This window comes from Notolabrus celidotus, chromosome 11, assembly GCF_009762535.1.
Source record: "Notolabrus celidotus isolate fNotCel1 chromosome 11, fNotCel1.pri, whole genome shotgun sequence".
Classification (NCBI taxonomy): Eukaryota; Metazoa; Chordata; class Actinopteri; order Labriformes; family Labridae; genus Notolabrus; species Notolabrus celidotus.
The window spans coordinates 35,657,082-35,676,258 of NC_048282.1; the positions used below are offsets into that span (position 1 = coordinate 35,657,082).

At 44.2% G+C, this 19,177-nt stretch overlaps 1 protein-coding gene across 3 annotated transcripts; it reads left to right on the plus strand.

Annotated features, from left to right (window-relative positions):
• Positions 1 to 819: 819 nt before the first annotated feature.
• Positions 820 to 18,057, plus strand: mapre1b (microtubule-associated protein, RP/EB family, member 1b). 3 transcript variants are annotated; one of them, XM_034695537.1, is made up of 8 exons: positions 904 to 1,101; positions 3,849 to 3,979; positions 6,255 to 6,400; positions 11,878 to 12,079; positions 12,162 to 12,271; positions 12,380 to 12,532; positions 13,214 to 13,248; positions 15,851 to 18,057. In XM_034695537.1, the coding sequence occupies exons 2-7, from the start codon at positions 3,859 to 3,861 to the stop codon at positions 13,226 to 13,228; spliced, it is 747 nt and encodes a 248-aa protein (XP_034551428.1). In that variant the 5' UTR covers positions 904 to 1,101; positions 3,849 to 3,858; the 3' UTR covers positions 13,229 to 13,248; positions 15,851 to 18,057. The 3 variants fall into 3 exon arrangements, with proteins under 3 accessions (XP_034551426.1, XP_034551427.1, XP_034551428.1); XM_034695535.1 differs by lacking the exon at positions 13,214 to 13,248 and having other exon boundaries at positions 820 to 1,101; XM_034695536.1 differs by lacking the exon at positions 13,214 to 13,248 and having other exon boundaries at positions 901 to 1,101; positions 3,846 to 3,979.
• Positions 18,058 to 19,177: the final 1,120 nt, after the last annotated feature.

The window sequence follows — 19,177 nt, forward strand, 5'->3', positions numbered from 1 at the left end:
AGGGTTAGGGTTAGGGTTAGGGTTAGGGTTAGGATTAGGGTTAGGATTAGGGTTAGGGTTAGGGTTAGGGTTGTGATTAGGGTTAGGGTTGTGGTTAGGGTTAGGGTTAGGGTTAGGGTTAGGGTTAGGGTTGTGATTAGGGTTAGGGTTAGGGTTAGGGTTAGGGTTAGAACCAGAATCAAACTCAAGCAATCAGAACCAGAACTAAACTTGAGCGAACCGAACCAGAACCGATCCGAACCAGAACCGATCCGAACCAGAACCGATCCGAACCAGAACCGATCCGAACCAGAACCGATCCGAACCGAACCGAACCAGAACCAGAGCCAGAACCAGAACCGAACCGAACCGGAACTGATCCGAACCGGAACTGATCCGAACCGGAACCGATCCGAACCAGAACCGATCCGAACCAGAACTTAACCGAACCGAACTTGAGCAAACAGAACCAGAACCGAACTGCATGGTTATAGTACAGAGTACAGGACATTGTTCAGGGATCAGAGGGAGGAGTTGTAAAGTCTGATGGACACAGGCAGGAATGACTTCCTCTGGCGTTCTGTGGTGCATTTAATGGGAATATCTCTTTCTATAGGTTACTTAGGGTTAGGGTTAGGGTTAGGGTTAGGGTTAGGGTTAGGGTTAGTTTGGCCTCATGTATAATAGAAACATGTCTAAGATGAATCTTAAAGACGTATAAAATAACTGTAGAGCTTTCTGAGAGGGTTTTATATATATATATATATATATATATATATATATATATATATATATATATATATATATATATATATAAACTCAAAGGTTGTAGGGAGATGATTTATTTGTTTTAAAAGAGATATTTCCGGTGTGATCCCCCATCGCTTTCTCTGCTGTCTCCATAGTTACGCTCCTGTCGCCGTCGCTACGTTTAGGCGTTAACCGTTACGTCATGTCGTCATCACCACGGTTCTTCCGCTGCCGGTAAAGTGAACGTGAAGAAGGAGAAGAAGGAGAAAAGCAGAAGTGTGAATAACGTCGAGACATTTAGCCTGACGCTTCTTACAGCAGACCAGAACCCGAAGCGTCGAGTCCAAGAACCGTGAACGGAAATCTCTCCAGGTGCGTTTCTTACCGGGGACCGGGGAACGGGTCCTGAACGCGGCGTCACTAACGTTATTAGCCGGCATGTGAAGCTAAGCTAAGCTAAGCTAGCTGTGGTGTTAGCTAGCAGGAACTCTTCTGATCTGAATACTGATTTAACAGATTCAGTGAAAGTTATCTGACTTCTTTAAAGCAGGGTTTAAATTTAATCCGAATCAAACTCTGAAAACGTTTCCTCGAGTTTGTCTGATTAGCAGGGTCAAGCTAACTGAAGCTAACGAGGCTCCTGGTGGATTTCAGGGCGGGGAAAACGTCTTCATGTCTGGGAGGAAAGTGGCCATAATTAGCCGGTGATTGTATTTAGTGAGACAATAATATTCCTCTCATTATAACTACATGTTGGTGTTAATGTTAACACAAGGTTCTGCCGTTTTCCTCCATTATAAAAACAGCAACTTTGAGCTCATTCAGATCAGAAGCCTTATTCTGCTAAGCTAGTTAAGCTAATTAGAAGCTAAGTATGCGTTCAAGGTCTGTTATAATAATCAGATAAATTAGATGTCAACGAAAATTCAGGAGAAAATCTTGAGATAAGATAAGAGATTACTTTATTGTAACAGATTCAGTTGTTGCAGCAACTCAGACATAAGAACAATCAAGAAATGAGTTTCAATTAGTCAAATAAAATAAGTCAAATAAAAATAGATTAATAAAGATAAGATACAATTTAGATGCAAATGTTACACTGGATTAAATAGAAGTAATAACAGGCAGTATTAAAAATCTTAGAACATTTGTATAATTTATTATATAAGTTGACATAATCGACTGTCTTTCCTCATCGTATGAACTCTCCCTTTTGAAAACAATATTCCTCTGAAAGTTATGACCCTCCTCACATTCGGTTAAAATAAAGTTCTGACTATTTTATGGTTTTTGAGTTCTTCAAAATACTCAGTTCCACTAGAATAGAACAGAATAGCCTTTATTTGTCATTGTCAGGTGTACAATGAAATTAGAAGCGCCGCTCCTGAAGGTGAATGTTATAAATACAAATAAAATATGTATAAAAGACAATATAAATATAAAACATGTTGGGAGAAGAAGTATTTGGGTTTAAGATATTGCACATTATATGTATTGCATTGACATGAATGTTATTGCACAGTTTTCAATATTGCACATGTGGGGATTGTTTATATCAGCTGTTTGTGGGTGTTTAGTGTTGTGATGGCTGATGTGATGAAAAGAAAAGAAACCAATTTAAATGTAGGGAGTAATCTTAACCCATTTTAAATGTGGCGTCGTATTCATGTAAAAAAAATGGACTGAATGTTTATGTTCTGCTCATTATGGCCAAGGTTAAATGCATTATGACTCAGTCCATCTTCTCATACTATAAATACTAAATTCAGCTTCATGGAAATTAAAATAAACCAACCAAAAACCTTTCAATAGCTTATTCATCAATTTAATATTTAATACAATTCTCTACCTTACTTTTCTAGAGATTCGTGTCCTTTAAGTTAGGTTAATATATCTGCTTCAAGGCTATATTATGAATGTGGCTGATGTTGACCACTAATATCATTTCTTCAATCTTGTGAACAGACTTCACAGTGCTGGAATATCCGAGATGCACGTGAACGCAGCATGAGTCGCTCGCCCGTTGGCTAGCTCCCGTTAGCTTCTAAAACGGGCCCTGTTGCATTCAGCCAGCCCAGATATCAGCAGCTTTATTCAGCTGTTTTTATTAAAATAAAGCTTATATATTTGTTTTACCACACTCTAAATATTTGTATTATGATTTTTTAATATTCTCATTTTTTGTATTTGATGTTTTATCCATATTTTAATATTTAAATCACTGTTTTTAATTTTCACTTGAATATTTATTTTATTTTGTGGAGCACAATGACTAGTGTTTGTGTAGGTCATCATGTTGTAATAATAGGCTTTAATTTCACTACTTTTAAAATGAATAAAGGCACCAATATGGAAGCATTAAAATTAACATAACTGACCAGATCACCCACTGACACCATTACACTCCCACTAACACAGTAATAGTTTGTTGATCCAAGCTGTTATATTTAATTTTATTGATTACAACTATGCAATTTATTATATATTTATATAAAGGTTTCCCTCAATCAAAATTTTTAAGATGTATAAAATATTGAATGAAATCCACCAAACAGAGGATGTGAAGTGGTTTGAGATCATCCACTTTAAGTGTCCGTGAGAAACAAGCGAATGTTTTTTAATAGCTACCAGGGTTACATTTCTGTTTATTCTGATACAGTAGTTGGCTACTGTTCAGCCCTGAGGTATCTCTTTCAGCTGTTGAGGAAATGGCTTTCCTTTCCTGCTCCAGACACGAGCGTGGACTGTGAACGGGTTCAGCTGGTACGAAACTTTAGATTGATTCATTGAAAATAAGTCCAACGACCAGTCTCCTCTGGTTCCAGTTATGAAAAGTTTGTTTATTCTCTGTCTTTGGAACAGTTTGAGATCTAATATCTGAAACATGACATTGCAGATATCTGATGTATTACATTTCACGGGTGAAGAAATGTATCAGCTGATTGATCGATAAAGTTCTGAAACGTCTTCCTGAAGCGACCGCAGCTGCTTTACATGTTACTTCCTGAATCACACAGAGCCTCTTAGCAGTGACGCAGCATTAAGGATGTAGCTACATGTTGTCTCTGTGTCTCTAACGGTGCATTCATCATGTTAATGTCTCCTCTCTGTGTCAGCAGGTGACCGACAATGGCTGTGAACGTGTATTCGACCTCTGTGACCAGTGACAACTTAAGTCGTCATGACATGTTAGAGTGGATCAACGAATCTCTACAGATGAACCTCACCAAGATAGAAATGTTGTGCACAGGTACGAGTCTTTAATATATATCTGTCTTTCATTAAAGTATGAATAAGTTGAATAAACAAAAGGTGGTGAAATGTCTCACTACAGCTCTAGGTGGAGTTTAGGATGGTGTAAGCATGCCTGATATTTTGCACGTCTGTGACTGGACTGATGATTTGTAACGTTAAAGCAGGCCAGTGTTGTTTTAGATTTAGTCTTAGTATTTAGATGTAAATCCCCGTTAGTCTTAGTCACATTTTAGTCTTTGATTTTAGCCAAAACATTTCCTCTCTGTAGAATAATTCATGTAGTCGATCAGATGTCGGTATCAGGGTTGTACAAACTGTTTAAATCGTCAGTATTTCACTCTTTTATATATGAAGGTTGAATAATTTATCCCGTCCCTGCTGGAAAGTCTAAAGAAAACATTCTTGATGTGACCACGAGGAAGATATTTTTGGATTCTCTTGATTCAAATAAAAAAGGCCATGAACACAAAATATATACGGGGCTGTATTGCACTTTTACGACGGTCCGTGAATGCACCTGCAGTGACAGGCGCACTCTGAAATGCATCTTTGATGACGAGGTGTTGATCAAAGTTTACTAAAGGTGTCTGATGTTTCACCAAACTGGATTAAATCAAGCTTTAAATGCAGAGATGTTTATGCTTTTCTAGCTTTACTTGTGTTTTTGTCACTAACGCACACTGAGGGTAAAGAATCATGAATGAAGATGAGACAGATGCATGGAGGTGAGGAGAGCTGGTTCATAAAGCACACCTGCTGCAGGTAGAGACCAAGCTAACACTGCTAACCCTCGTATAATCACTCAGCCTGTCACAGGAAGTCATCACTTTTATTTTGAAAGATTAGACGCTCAGCGGGTTAAAACAATAAACTGTATAAATAATGGACGTAGTATCCGTGACGTCACCCATCTGTTTCTGAAGCGCTGTTTTGAAGCCATATTGCTGCTGTTGATCGATTGTGACGTAAAGAGGCGGGCTTTGAGCCTCCTAGCTAACAGCTACAGTGTTCCCGCCTGTCAATCAAGTCAGCTGTGCCTCTCATTGGAAGACTTGTAATCTCAATATCTTTTTGAAATTACCACGTTATGAGAAACCTCACCTCCTCACAGTGTGAGCCGATCAAGAAATGATCTATCCAGACTCCACTCGTCTTTTTGAACCAGACTGTAAACATGTTTAGTTCTGCTGTAAAGATCGGCTTCTTTGAATGGGTGTGTATGTGGTTTCCGGTACTTCTGGAGCCAGCCTCAAGTGGATCCTCCATGAACTGCAGTTTTTAACACTTCTGCATTGGGCTCATATTTTTAGACCGGAGGTTGCCGCTTGGTTAAAACATGGTGATCCGCCACAAACGTTTTCGTCTTAGTAACAAAAACAAAACAAACAGTTGTCAGAGTTTATTATCAGCTCGTCATCGTCTCGTTTTAGTCATGAAGAAATCATTTGTTGACGAACATTTATCGTCATGATTTTCGTTAATGAAATGAACACTGAAGCTGATGTGACAGGAGAGCTCTTTATTATGACACGAGCCAGTAAATCAGGTCCAGGTAGTTTCACACTTTGTTTCATTGAAGAGACTCCGGGACATTTTTTAAATTTAATTTCTGACTGTCGTTATTGAACAGCTGGCAAACTGCACATCTGCACCTGCTGCTGTTTTAGGATAAGAAACATGTCCCACAGCAGGTGCAGAGATGGAAGGAGACTGTATTTCTGTCAATAAAGATGGACGTCTGAGGAGCATGTCGTCTCCTGAACCCAGTGAACCTTTAAATCCCTGAGTCCGTTTGTTAACACTTGTCTGCCTGTGCATGCACGCTCCCTACATCTGCAGCGCCTGTGTTTGGCTTATTCTCTAAACTCTGTGGGTTTTTTTGTGCATAATTAGTAGGTGTGTCTGAACAGCTCATGTCGAGCCTTCTTTAATCCCTGGAGGAGAGGTGTGTTAAGTAATAATAGGATTTTCTGTTTGCAGTATAAGATCATATCAAAGTCTGATGCTAGGATTTTAAGGCAAGAGAACCAGGAAGTTCAGATTTGATGCAAAAGTTACATATTTAGTTCTTCCTTGTCTCCTCATCAGTCAGCTCGCTCTGACGTCCTCCTGACTCAGACTAACACCCCTCTCACTGGGGGGCACCTTCAGCCAGTGAAGGGTCTAATGAGCTGGCCCCCCGAGTCTGTCAATCATGCATCAGGACCAGAAGTACAGTTGTGAAGTTGAACCCTGAGACCTGTTATGTAACTTTTATTTTGTCTTCACAGGTGCTGCCTACTGCCAGTTCATGGACATGCTGTTTCCCAACTCAGTGCCTCTAAGGAGAGTTAAATTTGGTGCCAAGCTGGAACATGAATACATCCATAATTACAAGCTCCTGCAGCTCTCCTTCAAAAAGATGGGAGTCGACAAAGTAAGTTACAAAACAGACCTCCAAATGACCTACATGTACGCTACATATGTGTGTTACCTGTTCATATATTTGGATACCTGTGTTGTGCTCTGATGGGTGCTGGTAGTAGAGTTGATTTCTATACAACAGGAACACGTCCATATAAGGTCTGGTGAACAGATTAGGTCAGGCCGGCTCACAGTGTGATGAATCACCTGCTCCTCATGATCTGAACAACTTCTGGTTTATTCCCAAATGTTCCCCTTGTGATGTTTAAATCTGCAGAGAGCTGCTGGAGGAACATCAAACAGTTTTTGGTCTTTTAAATAATCCAGACTAAATCATTCTGAAAAAGAAAAATGGTCTCTTTTATGGGCCTTTTGAAAAGCTGCACTGAAAGAGTTATGATGTTGTATGAATATAAAGAGCACTGTACTCCCTATATTGTGCTCTCTTTGAAATCAAACAATCTTTATTTACACAGCGCCAAATCCCAACAAACGTTCTCCTCACACTCTTTCCAAACAGAGCAGGTCTAGACAGTACTCTATGTTCTATTAACAAAGACCCAACATCAAGACCGGATCAGATCCAGTCCCCTCTTACAGACAGGACTCAGTCTGATCTCATCTTAATCCACCATGAGCAGAGCACTTTGCAGCATTTAGCAAGTTACAGTGGCAAGGACAAACTTCCTTTAACAGGCAGAAACCTCCAGCAGGACCAGACTCATGTTAGACACACATCTGCTGAGACCGTGTTGGAGAGAGGGATAGAGGGAGATGAAGAGAGAGAGAGTGAGAGATGATAGTGGGGAGACGGATAGTAGTAGTTGTAGCAGCTGGAGTCTGGCACGTCCACAGCAGCAGAGATCCAGAGGAACCTACGAGACAAGGGAGCTCAGGGACTCCAGAAAGGTCTATGAAAAGAGAGAAGAGAGGGAGACCAGAAGAAAGAGTGGAGAATAAATGGTGAAAGAATGACAGAAAGAGAGGACGAGATAAGAAAAGGAGACAAAGGATGGAGAAACATGGAAAGAAAGAAAGAAAGAAAGAAAGGAAATATCAATAAAAGAAAGAAGGAAGGAAGGAATAAAAAGAAAAAGGAATGGAAGGAAGAAAGTAAGAAAGAATGAAATAGAAATAAGTACAGAAAACAAATAAGAAAGACAGAAGAAAAGAAAGGATGAATGACAGACCAAGAAAAGGAATCTACAGCAGAGATCCAGAGGAACCTACGAGACAAGGGAGCTCAGGGACTCCAGAAAGGTCTATGGTTAGTAACTTTAATGGGACAGGAAGAGTTAAAGTGAGAGACAGGCAGAGAGAGGAGAGAGAGGGAAAGACAGGATCCCAGTGTGTCAGTCTAAGCCTATAGCAGCAGAACTAAGAGCTGGTCCAAGCCTGATCCAGCTCTAACTATAAGCTTTATCAAAAAGGAAAGTTTGAAGCCGACTCTTAAAAGTAGAGAGGGTGTCTCTGGTAGATGATTCCAAAGGAGAGGGGCCTGATAACTGAAGGCTCTACCTCCCATACTACTTTTAGAGACTTTAGGTACGATGAACAGGCCTGCATGTTGGGAGCGTAGTGTTCTAGAGGGGTCATAGGGCACTCTGAGCTCTTTAAGATATGAAGGTGTCGGATCATTAAGAGCTTTGTGGATCAGAAGAAGGATTTCACGGGGAGGCAGCGTAGAGAAGCTAACAGGAATCAAACTGTTGTGACGCTCGTTCTTCACAGCTGATCGTTGAAACTGAGCCTCCTCATTTTTGAGTAGTGACCTCATCTGTTGTACCTTCGTCCCCTCCCAACCAGCTGGGCTGCCTCTGCTGATCCGATCATGAGTCACTACATTTTTCTCTGAGCTCTCTTCGTCAGCTCGTCTCTCACTCATCATCAGGATCTGACTGCTCTCCTCTGTAGTCCAGCTGTGGCCTTGTAAAGAGAGTCCAGGATCCCAGTTTGGAGACCCTTTATTGATCCTGCAGGAGATCTGAGGATGTGTTCATGCATACTTGCAGTTAAATCATGCCTCCTGCATCAGTCTAGCTTACTTCTTGTTTGTTCTGTCAGACGTTAAACATGTTCTTCTGACTTGATCTGATAAGTGCTCCAGTAAAGAAGCCCATTATTCAAACCTTCACCATAAGACCTTCTTTCTTTCTTCCCTGATGAAATGTTGGTGTTGTCAGAGGTCCAGCTCAGATTACGACGGGCAGGGCAGATGCAGCTTAGTCATCATTTGTTTTGAGCGTGCCGCAGCCTGCAGGACCGAGGACCAAGCCGCTCTAATTTATTCATGGGTCGATTTACTTCCCTCCTGCCTTCCTGCCGTGTTGTAACTCCTCGCTGCAGATGTGTTTAAATGTCTGCTCAGTGTTTCAGATCTCTAAACATGTTCAGAGCATCAGTGTGTTTGTGTTCGGAGGTATAATCCAGGCATTGTGTCTGCAGGGAGGACTTTGCCCTGGTTGGTACTTTGTGAGCGAGTATTGTCCTCTGATGTCAGCTTCCTTTATATGAGCTGCTGATTAACGTGTTCAACGCTGAGCTTTTCCTTATGACTTCACTCTATTGTTGAACTGCTGCTGCCTTAAATTCACCATGGCCTCTACTCTACACAGCTTCATTTGATATTAGGGATGTCAACAATTAACCAAGTATGGATTCATTGTTTGGATTTTCTATCAAGTGGAACAAACATCATGTGGTCTCATACTTTATTCAGCTATCAGGGAGGTGTTTGAAGTTTAAAGCATGTTTCAGAATCAGCTGACTGAAGGTGTTGACGCTCAGCTGGGGGCTGTGGCTGAGTGACAGGTCTCCACGAGCGCTTTTTTTCTCCGCTGCCGCCGGACTGATTCTGACCTGGTTGTGCTCCCGGCTGACACCTGACCACGTTTACATGCTTATTTGTCTCAATAAGAACGAGTAGACAGAAAACTGGACTCTGTGAGTCTGAAATCTGTTTCTGTTCAGTTCCCTTGTTGAAGTCTGAGCCTTCACTTTTATGACTGTATGTCTGCAGAGATCATGAGCCTGCTCCACACGTTGATATTCAGCGAGTTTAACATTTTGAACACCTCAATACGATCTGTAGATATTCAATACTGTCAGTTATATACATTGTGTCAGGAAGGAAGATTTGATTCAAGGGAAAAAACACATTTGGCTTTGTTTTTGACATGGAGAACATTTACATTTCTTTATATATATTATCCATGTTTAATGAAGGATCTCTGCAGCTCTGCATCAACCTCCAGTCTTAAAATATGAACCCCACGTGGAAGTGTTTTAAACTGCAGTTCATCGAGCGCCCACTAGGGGCTGGCTACAGAAACACAGGCATCCACATACACACCTATTCAAAAGAGAAACAACGGTTTATGGCTTAATAGCTCATTTCTCTCTCGGCACACAAAGTACGGAGGGGGGATTTTTCCATAACTCTGTATTTTCTGAGAGATTAAACGTACAAGATTTGCCCAAATAAGGGCATGATTGATTTGAATGACAGGCGGGAACACTGTAGCTGTTAGCGAAAAGGCTAAAGGCCCGCCTCTTTACGTCACACTTTGACTGGTTGAGTTTAACATTTCCAATATGGCTCCCGCCGACAATTGGCTTTAAAACAGGGCTTCAGGAACAGATGAGTGACATCACGGAGACTACGTCCATTATTATACAGTCTACGGTTTTCACAAACTTGCCTCACACTCCTTTCTTTTCATTCTCTCTGTGACGGTTGCAGCGTAATGTCCTGCCTCATGAGACGTGTGTGGATAACACCCTTGGAGAATCTGAGGGGCAGTTTCAGGATTGAATGTGTGGAAAGACCTTCAGCTCATTGTTTTGTTGTCTTGAAGAAAGTTGTCTCCTCTGGTTCCTTTATTTTGATGCTTTCACAGAGAGAGACAGAGAGAGAGAGAGAGAGAGAGAGAGAGAGAGAGAGAGTAAACACTGTGAAGACGCTAGCTGCTTGAAAGAGTCGTATAATTCCCTCAGGACTTCCTGTAACTGAGTAAATAAGCAACTGTCCCCTAACAAGTTTGCTAAGTCAACTTTGAGGTGAATGTGTGTCAGTGTTGTGTTGACACTTTGTTCAGCTTAGAGAAAATCCTCAGTTGCAGGGTCATGAACTTTATTTTACACAACATTTTTAGGCTGTCTTTTTATATTTGATTGAATCATCCGAATCAGAAATACTTGATTTATTCCAGGGAGGGAAATTCAGCCATTACAGTTGCTTTATTCACAATAAGTTCTACAAATACAATAATAAGCTCTGTAGAAAATAAATACATAGTTGAAGTCCCCGGAGATCAGGAAGAGGCACTCTGGTGGTCTGTCTGGAGCGTTGAGAACGTTGGACGTCGTAGTCTGGTTGGCAGAGGGGGGATGTAAACAGCTACCAGTATGACATGTGAGATCTCCCTGTGCAGATAACAGCACTCTCCGGTCTATCCCGGACAGTCTGGAAGCCGTCAATGGAGACGTTGAGGTCGGGAATATCCTGATGCAGCCACGTTTCCATGAAGCACACCATGCTACATTCCTGAAACTCTGTCTGACTTCTGGCTGGTCCTGTTAGCTCGTCCATCTTATTATCCGGAGATCTCACGTTGCCCATGATGAGAGAGGAGAGACACGGCTTCTATCTCCTCTCCATAAACCTGTCTGCTTAGACCAGCTCTCCTCCTCATAGCTCTATGCCTCCTCTGACTCTGTGCGTCCTAAATCTCCAGAGTTCTGCAGGAACATCCAGAGGTCCAGCCGGCTTCTGCTCAACCAGCTGAGCATGAGTAAAAACAAAGACAACAGTATTGCGAGTGAAAGTTAAAGTTCATCGTGAAAAATAGTCCACAACTCTCACCAACGGAAAGACAAAAGAGGTCACAATATCTGACAAAGTATGATGAAGAGGGAGAAGAAAAATCAGAAAGAAGAATGAACGAAGAGGGGCGACTCTAACAGGCTGCATGCACGGTTGGGGGATGCGATAACATGCAACCTCAGGAGGTCACTCATCATCCATAGTCCTTAATCAGGAACTTACAGATCCTAAAACAGTTGCAGGATCACAAGGCAGAACTCAAAACAGTTTCATGGACAGGATTTAAATGTTAGTCTGAAGCCTCCTGGATCAGGCGTCAGAGGAGAGGACAGATGTTATGCATTCACACACGACTGGTTATCTTTAAAGGCTAGACAGGAATCACAGTCCCTGATGTGTTCCTCCTACAGATGCCACCGTTTGACCTAAAGTAGCTCCGTGCCTCGGTGCACCGCAGCCTCTCATGGTCTTAAAAGGTATCATGTAGGAGAGGTGAGGTGTGTATACATGATCAGTATTTACTGTAAAACTGAGCGTGTAACAACAGACAGTAAAACTTTACAACAAACGCTGACACAGAAATGAAAGCTCGTTAAGTCCAGAGCCACCCGGCAGATCCCCGTCCTCACTTCCTGCTCTCACTCCTCCCGCTCTGCTTCCTCCAGATCATTCCCGTGGACAAACTGGTGAAGGGGAAGTTCCAGGACAACTTTGAGTTCGTCCAGTGGTTTAAGAAGTTCTTTGACGCCAACTACGACGGAAAGGAGTACGACCCTGTGGAGGCGAGGCAGGGCCAGGACGCCATGCCCGCACCCGGCGCCGCCACCTCAGCTCTCAACAAACCCCCCAAGAAGCCCCTCAATCAAGGTCAGACTCCGGTTAGCTCAGTGAGTCGAACAGGTTGAGTCCGCTTTCACATTAAGTAACACTCTTTCTCTTAATGCTGCAGCTCCTCAGAGGCCACCTGTTGCCAAGGTAGCACCCAAGTTGGCTAACGTCAGTGCGAGGAAGCCAGGGATGGGAGGCGGCGATGAGGAGAGGGCGGAGCTCCAGAATGAGGTAATCCCTTTTAAACTTCTCTCACAGAACGATGACATCAGCTGATTTTGTGGTTTAAAGAGAGGATTTGTAGAATGAGAACGACTGAGTAATCTTTTCTTTTGACAGGTTGAAATGCTGAAGTCTACTATCCAGGACATGGAGAAGGAGAGAGACTTTTATTTTGGAAAGCTGCGGAACATTGAGCTGATTTGCCAGGAGAAGGAAGGCGAGGGCGACCCGACGCTGCAGAGGATCGTAGACATCCTCTACGCCACAGACGTGAGTTTAAGATCATGTGGGGGGGGTGTTTAGGCTTTTTATGTAGAGGATTATTCTACGTTCTCCTCAGAATCTTTCCAAACAGAGCAGGTCTAGACCGTACTCTATGTTCTATTATTAACAAAGACCCAACATCAAGACAGGATTAGATCCAGTCCCATTTTACAGACAGGACTCAGTCTGATCTCATCTTAATCCACCATGAGCAGAGCACTTTGCAGCATTTAGCAAGTTACAGTGGCAAGGACAAACTTCCTTTAACAGGCAGAAACCTCCAGCAGGACCAGACTCATGTTAGACACACATCTGCTGAGACCGTGTTGGAGAGAGGGATAGAGGGAGATGAAGAGAGAAAGAGAGAGATGATAGTGGGGAGACAGAGATCCAGAGGGACCTACGGGACAGGGGAGCTCAGGGACTCCAGAAAGGTCTATGGTTAGTAACTTTAATGGGACAGGAAGAGTTAAAGTGAGAGACAGGCAGACAGAGGGGAGAGAGGAAGAGACAGGATCCCAGTGTGTCAGTCTAAGCTTATAGCAGCATAACTAAGAGCTGGTCCAAGTCTGATCCAGCTCTAACTATAAGCTTTATCAAAAAGGAAAGTTTTGAAGCCTACTCTTAAAAGTAGGGAGGGTGTCTGCCTCCCGGACCTTATGGAACCTTATCTCCCCTCTTTATTAGAACCCAGAACAATGAAGGTCTTCTTCATACTGCAGGTAAACAAGTTTATATTATGGCTACAAAATCTGTGTGTCCAAAGTGAGTGAATGTACTTCAATGTTTAGTAGAATATGATCAGTATGAATAATCATTGTGTGACAGGGTGACACTTTTTAAAAGAGAGTCATTCATTTAAAGGCACAGAAAAGTCACATTATTGAATCCAGTCTTTCCTCTCTGATTCGTCGACAATAACAAACACATATAAACCCTCTCCCGCCTCTTCCTCTGGGAGCAGCTCTCTCTCTGATATCTTCAGCACCGTATTAAAGCCCATTTGTTCTGCTCTTAACAACTGCTGATGCGGTTGTGAATTCCTGCAGAGGAATGGCATGCGGCTCTCTCACTGAGGCTGAACGCTGACGTCCCTGTAGTTTACCAAGCTCGGAAAATTACCGCCGATCCCCCCCCCGTCCCGTCCCGTCCTGCATTCATGGAGAGACACCTGAGTCAGTGTAAATATTCTTTCATCCTTTATATGAGTTAATCCCTGGAGTCATGAGGAGGGACTGAACCGAGGGGCGTGGAGAGTGTTGTTAGGCTGCAGGAAATAAAGCTACAGGTCTGGTTCCCTGTCTGACACTCTAATGGGGCGTTCTTACCAAACACCAACAAAATCATTAACATGAATTAATAACATGTAAAGTCAATGTGGAGACGCCAATGGACGAGAGTACTGGTCTTGGGCGAATAGTGGTCTTGGCTAGTAGTGGTCTTGGCTAGTAGTGGTCTTGGCTAGTAGTGGTCTTGGCTAGTAGTGGTCTTGGGCGAGTAATGGTCTTGGGCGAGTAGTGGTCTTGGGCGAGTAGTGGTCTTAGGCGAGTAGTGGTCTTAGGCGAGTAGTGGTCTTAGGCGAGTAGTGGTCTTAGGCGAGTAGTGGTCTTGGGCGAAGCGATTCACGCAAATTCATGATTTGCAAGAGTTGAAATATCTGAACTCCAGCGAATCCATCGCGCCACGATAGCCAATCAGCGTGCAGATCACCCGGTGAAGTGAGGTGTGACGTATGGTCCAGCGGATATTCACTCATCTGGAATATATGGGACACTTTGATTCTATCTCTGTGCAGCTTCCCTGAACTTTGGGACTCTACCTGTTTTAATGGGATCAGGAATAAACAGGAGCTCAGTGTGAGGAAGGAGAGGGAGGACGGAGAGCGAGGACAAGAAAGAGAGTGAGGACAGGACAGAGAGGGAGGACAGGAAAGAGTGAGGACAGAGAGCGAGGACAGAGAGCGAGGACAGAGAGCGAGGACAGAGAGCGAGGACAAGAAAGAGAGTGAGGACAGGACAGAGAGGGAGGACAGGAAAGAGTGAGGACAGAGAGCAAGGACGGAGAGCGAGGACGGAGAGCGAGGACGGAGAGCGAGGACGGAGAGCGAGGACGGAGAGCGAGGACAAGAAAGAGAGTGAGGACAGGAAAGAGTGAGGACAGAGAGCAAGGACGGAGAGCGAGGACGGAGAGCGAGGACGGAGAGCGAGGACGGAGAGCGAGGACAAGAAAGAGAGTGAGGACAGGACAGAGGGTGAGGACAGGAAAGAGAGTGAGGACAGAGAGCGAGGACGGAGAGCGAGGACAAGAAAGAGAGTGAGGACAGAGAGCGAGGACAGAGAGCGAGGACAGAGAGCGAGGACAGAGAGCGAGGACAGAGGGCGAGGACAGAGAGCGAGGACAGAGAGCGAGGACAGAGGGCGAGGACAGAGAGCGAGGACAGAGAGCGAGGACAGAGGGCGAGGACAGAGAGCGAGGACAGAGAGCGAGGACAGAGGGCGAGGACAGAGAGCGAGGACAGAGAGCGAGGACAGAGAGCGAGGACAGAGGGCGAGGACAGAGAGCGAGGACAGAGGGCGAGGACAGAGAGCGAGGACAAGAAAGAGAGCGAGGACAAGAAAGAGAGCGAGGACAGAGAGCGAGGACAGAGAGCGAGGACAGAGGGTGAGGACGGAGAGCGAGGACAAGAAAGAGAGCGAGGACAGGGAGCGAGGACAGAGAGCGAGGACAGAGGGCGAGGACAGAGAGGGAGGATTATCTGCTGAGTTGTGAAAAACTTTGTCGGGCAGCTATTGGTTGTAGTAGGAAGTTAGCTCCGCCCCCTTTAGCATAACTGGCTTCCCCATTAAATGTAAGCTAGCTCGACCTTGTTTGATAACAGACCCCCCCCCCCCCATCGCGAATGTTCACATCTTGGACACTCTCGTACACACAATTTTGACACACGAATAGAGCGAGTAAACACAAAACATTCTCATAAATAGCGACATCTCCTCTCTCTTCTTCTCTGTACTAACTGCTGTATGATCAGCCACATCTATCAGCTCCAGTTAAAGCTAACACGCTCGGAGTCGCCATAGTCCCCTGTGGACAAGCGAGCAGAAAACGTAGCGTCAGGCGATTCTGACGAGTATAGAAATCACTCTGCCTCCAAGTGTTTCTGCAGAGTGACAGAGACGCTTCGACGCACATGTATGTAGTCATGTTTGTGTCGGTCACTGCGGTGTAGAGTGAACACAAACATATAGTCCATCCTAAAGTCTCTCTCCCTTTTTCTCTCTCTCTCTCCCTCCCTCCCTCTCTCCCTCTCTCTCTCTCTCTCTGCAGGAGGGTTTCGTGATACCCGACACCGAGGAGCAGGAGGAGTTTTAATTTTGAAGACTGCCAGCAGCTTTTCACTCAGACGCCGTGGTCTTCAAACCCACCTTGAGATCCTCCTCAAGCCAACGCGGCCAGTTTGGTTTTATATCCAACACCAAACTCGATCTCGACTCGTGGTCTTCCCCCTCCCTGCCCCCCCCCTTCCCCAAACCCTCTGGGACTTCCTCCCCCACCCCCTGCAGCCAGTTATCTCCTGAAACACCTTTTTAATGATAATCATCAGAGCCTCGGTCACTGCCTCTTCCTCCCCCCCGTCCTCACCTGTAACCCCCCCCTCCCTCCCTCCCTCCCTCCCTCCCCCCTTAAAACCAGACCGTGCAGTACCACTCTGGTTTTTGTAATGGACTTCAGTGTGCAAACACGGTGATGTTTTCTGGCTGTGTGTAAATGTGTGTATGTATGTATGTGTGAGTGTGTGTGTGTGTGTGTGGTTCTGTGTTAAATAATCAACCTGAAACAAATCAAACATGAAGAACCTCCTGAAGACCCGCCTGTCACACGTCACCGCCCCACACTGACCCTCACACGGACTCTGAATTTAACTCTTTATGAAGGACTCAGAAACACGAGTGAGATGAAAACAAAGATTCCCATGTGATGCGTTCAGGTTCCCTCGCTTTGAGACACCTCTTGAGATGCAGTTTGGATCTTTGTCACTCTTGATGCGGCATCGAGCCAGCAGCCTTTAAAAACACGCCTCTTCCAGGTTCTTGAAGATAAGCTCCTGAGTCTGAATCCTCTTCAGGATGGTAGAAAGAATCCACGTCAATGTTAGGTTGCTCTGATCTTATTTCGATCTCTCCTCGTGGACACACCCCTGCACCATTTTTAGAAACGCCTCTCAAGCTAAAACCTGCTATGCAATATGAGTGATGAGCAAGTTTTCACTGTCAGGAGAACATCCAGTCACGTCCACAGGAGTCTGTGATCTCTGCAAAGTCCAGTCAGAGTTAAACCCTCGGATGAATCCGCCTGCAGGGTTCAGTGTGAGGCGACATGACAGCCGGGTCTTCTCTCTGCCTTTCTCCCATCATGAACACCTTCTTGATTTGTCCTCGTCAGCTTCCGAAGTAAATTTATACTACTGTTTTATCACATCTCCCCGCCCCCACTCCTTTTATTTCTTTCTCTCATCCCCATCTTTATGTAGTGTTTGTTTTTGGCACCTGTCAGTCACGCTCTCTACTTTATACTCTCTCCTCTCGTCACTAAACGAGCTCTGATTATTTAACTTGTGTGCAGAAGCCACAGCAGCAGCAGCAGCAGGAAGGTAAAGGGCTTTTCTTGTAGCAGATCAGATCTCTCTTCGGTGTTCTCACATTTCAGGCTTCCTTAAATGTGCAATTCTTTAATCCCAGGAAAGTGGCTTAATCCTCGAGTTGATGTCAGAAGTGTTGAAAGCAGCCTTCAGATCAACACGCCAATGTTTGGTGAAACGTGCAAGACCAGTTCTGAGCTGCCAAATCAGCGGTGATTGTTGTGTACGTTTTGTCTTCTGGAGCGTCTGTCTCAAAGCACATGCACTGTTTTTATACCAGAGGCCCTTAATCTCCCCCCCCCCGGCCTCTTAAAACGAGCTCCTGCAGGGCGAGCGAGCGGGGATCCAAACACTGTGAGCTCTGACTGTGGCTGATCATCAGGTCTTCACATGTAGCCGGTCACAGTCGAGTCCATCCAGCAGAGATCTGCGTCAGAGGTGCGTGGATGCTCTGAGTACTGATTCTGTGATTGATACAGCGGGATCAATGAGTTGTAAATCCCCCCCCTGAACACGTCCCCCTCTCTGGGAATGTAAGACAGGTGTCTCTTATCCCCCTCTTTCCTACTTCCAAACCCCGATCGACCAATTTTAATACAAGCTTTGTAAATTGTGGATGTAATTTGAGACCATGTGTTCCACTGTTCCATGTGAAAACGCTGTTTCTTTGGACACATTTGTAACACGAGTGTCGACTCCACGCCGATCCTGTTAACAGCAACATGTTCTTATGTAGTAAATAACTTTATTGATGGCCTTATTCATAACATACTTTTTTTCATAGCATTTTTTTTTTTACTTTAATGTGAGTCTCTGCTGTTTTGGGGCAAATGTTTGTACTGTTAGTCATTTTTTTATGTGTTCTGAAAATAAACAACATTGGAGGTGTTTTGGACGAAAGCTCAGATGTGTCGGGGGATGCAGCGGGGCCGCCACGGAGGAACAGAGGTGTAGTGACCTGGTTTAAAATCAAGGACTTCTAGAGACTTATGTGTCACTTCAGGCGTTTTTCAACAGGAGGAACTTTACTCCGGAACTACATGAGTTTCCACCGGTGGACCCAGGGTCTAAATTTAGTTCAGGGGTAGATAATCTCCCCCCTAAAAATCCCCTGCTAGGGGGGTAGTACTTCTCAAACATCCCAGGACTTTCAGGGGGCGGGGCCTGCAATGCTGAACGTGTCTGATTGGTAGATTAACCTCAGTGTTTTTTATTCCTCCCTCCGTCCACAATAACATCACACACATCTGTGATTCTCTTGATTTCTCTTTCTTTCATTAGTTTTTATTTGTTCTATCTTTTTTGTATGTGTGTGTACTTTTCAAAAGAAGAAGCTGTGATTCTCTTGATTTAGCAGCTTGTAACAGTAGTCTTCTCTCAGCCCACCGTGAATGCGTCTCTCCTCCCGGTGTTCCGGTTTTAAAAGTGACCCTGTAAACTGGAGACCTTCAGCTGAACGTGTCAGTGTTTGTGGAGTTTACACAGCTGTTGAAACACAGAGGGAGTTCCTGGGAATGCAAACTAGTTTAGTTTTTATTAAGATTTCAAAATATCCTCATCAGATATTTAATGATCGTCTAAAGATGTTTATGAGGGATGCATCCGGCTGAGAGTCTCCAGTTAACAGGGTCGCTGTTTAAACCAAAACACCGTCCGTTCTCTGCGATCACGGCTTTTTGAGTTCAAAAGGATTTTTAAGCCGTGTTGAAACGTCTTTGCTACTCGCGCTTATCTCCTCTCACGTGTTGATTCATTGAATCCATCTGTGATGAAATATAGCACCATCTAAAACTTGGTTGAAATGCACCTTTAAGTGTTTTCAGATTGTGACTTTAACAGAAGCCCTTAGTGGATGTGCAACCAGACATTTCACTTGTTTTCTCAACATCAGAGTTACAGGAGCACTGTTATCGTTCTAAGGCTGTAGTCCTCTTCACAGAGGTTGCAGGTTCGACTCCTGGCCTCGATCATTTGCTGCCTTGTGTTTCCTCACTCTCTGCTTCCCACATTTCCTG

Coding starts and splice junctions, on each gene's coding strand:
- mapre1b (XM_034695535.1), top strand. CDS start 3,859: ATGGCTGTGAACGTGTATTCGACCTCTGTGACCAGTGACAACTTAAGT. Junction 3,980..6,254: donor GATAGAAATGTTGTGCACAG/GTACGAGTCTTT, acceptor TTGTCTTCACAG/GTGCTGCCTACTGCCAGTTC. Junction 12,272..12,379: donor GGGCGGAGCTCCAGAATGAG/GTAATCCCTTTT, acceptor TTCTTTTGACAG/GTTGAAATGCTGAAGTCTAC.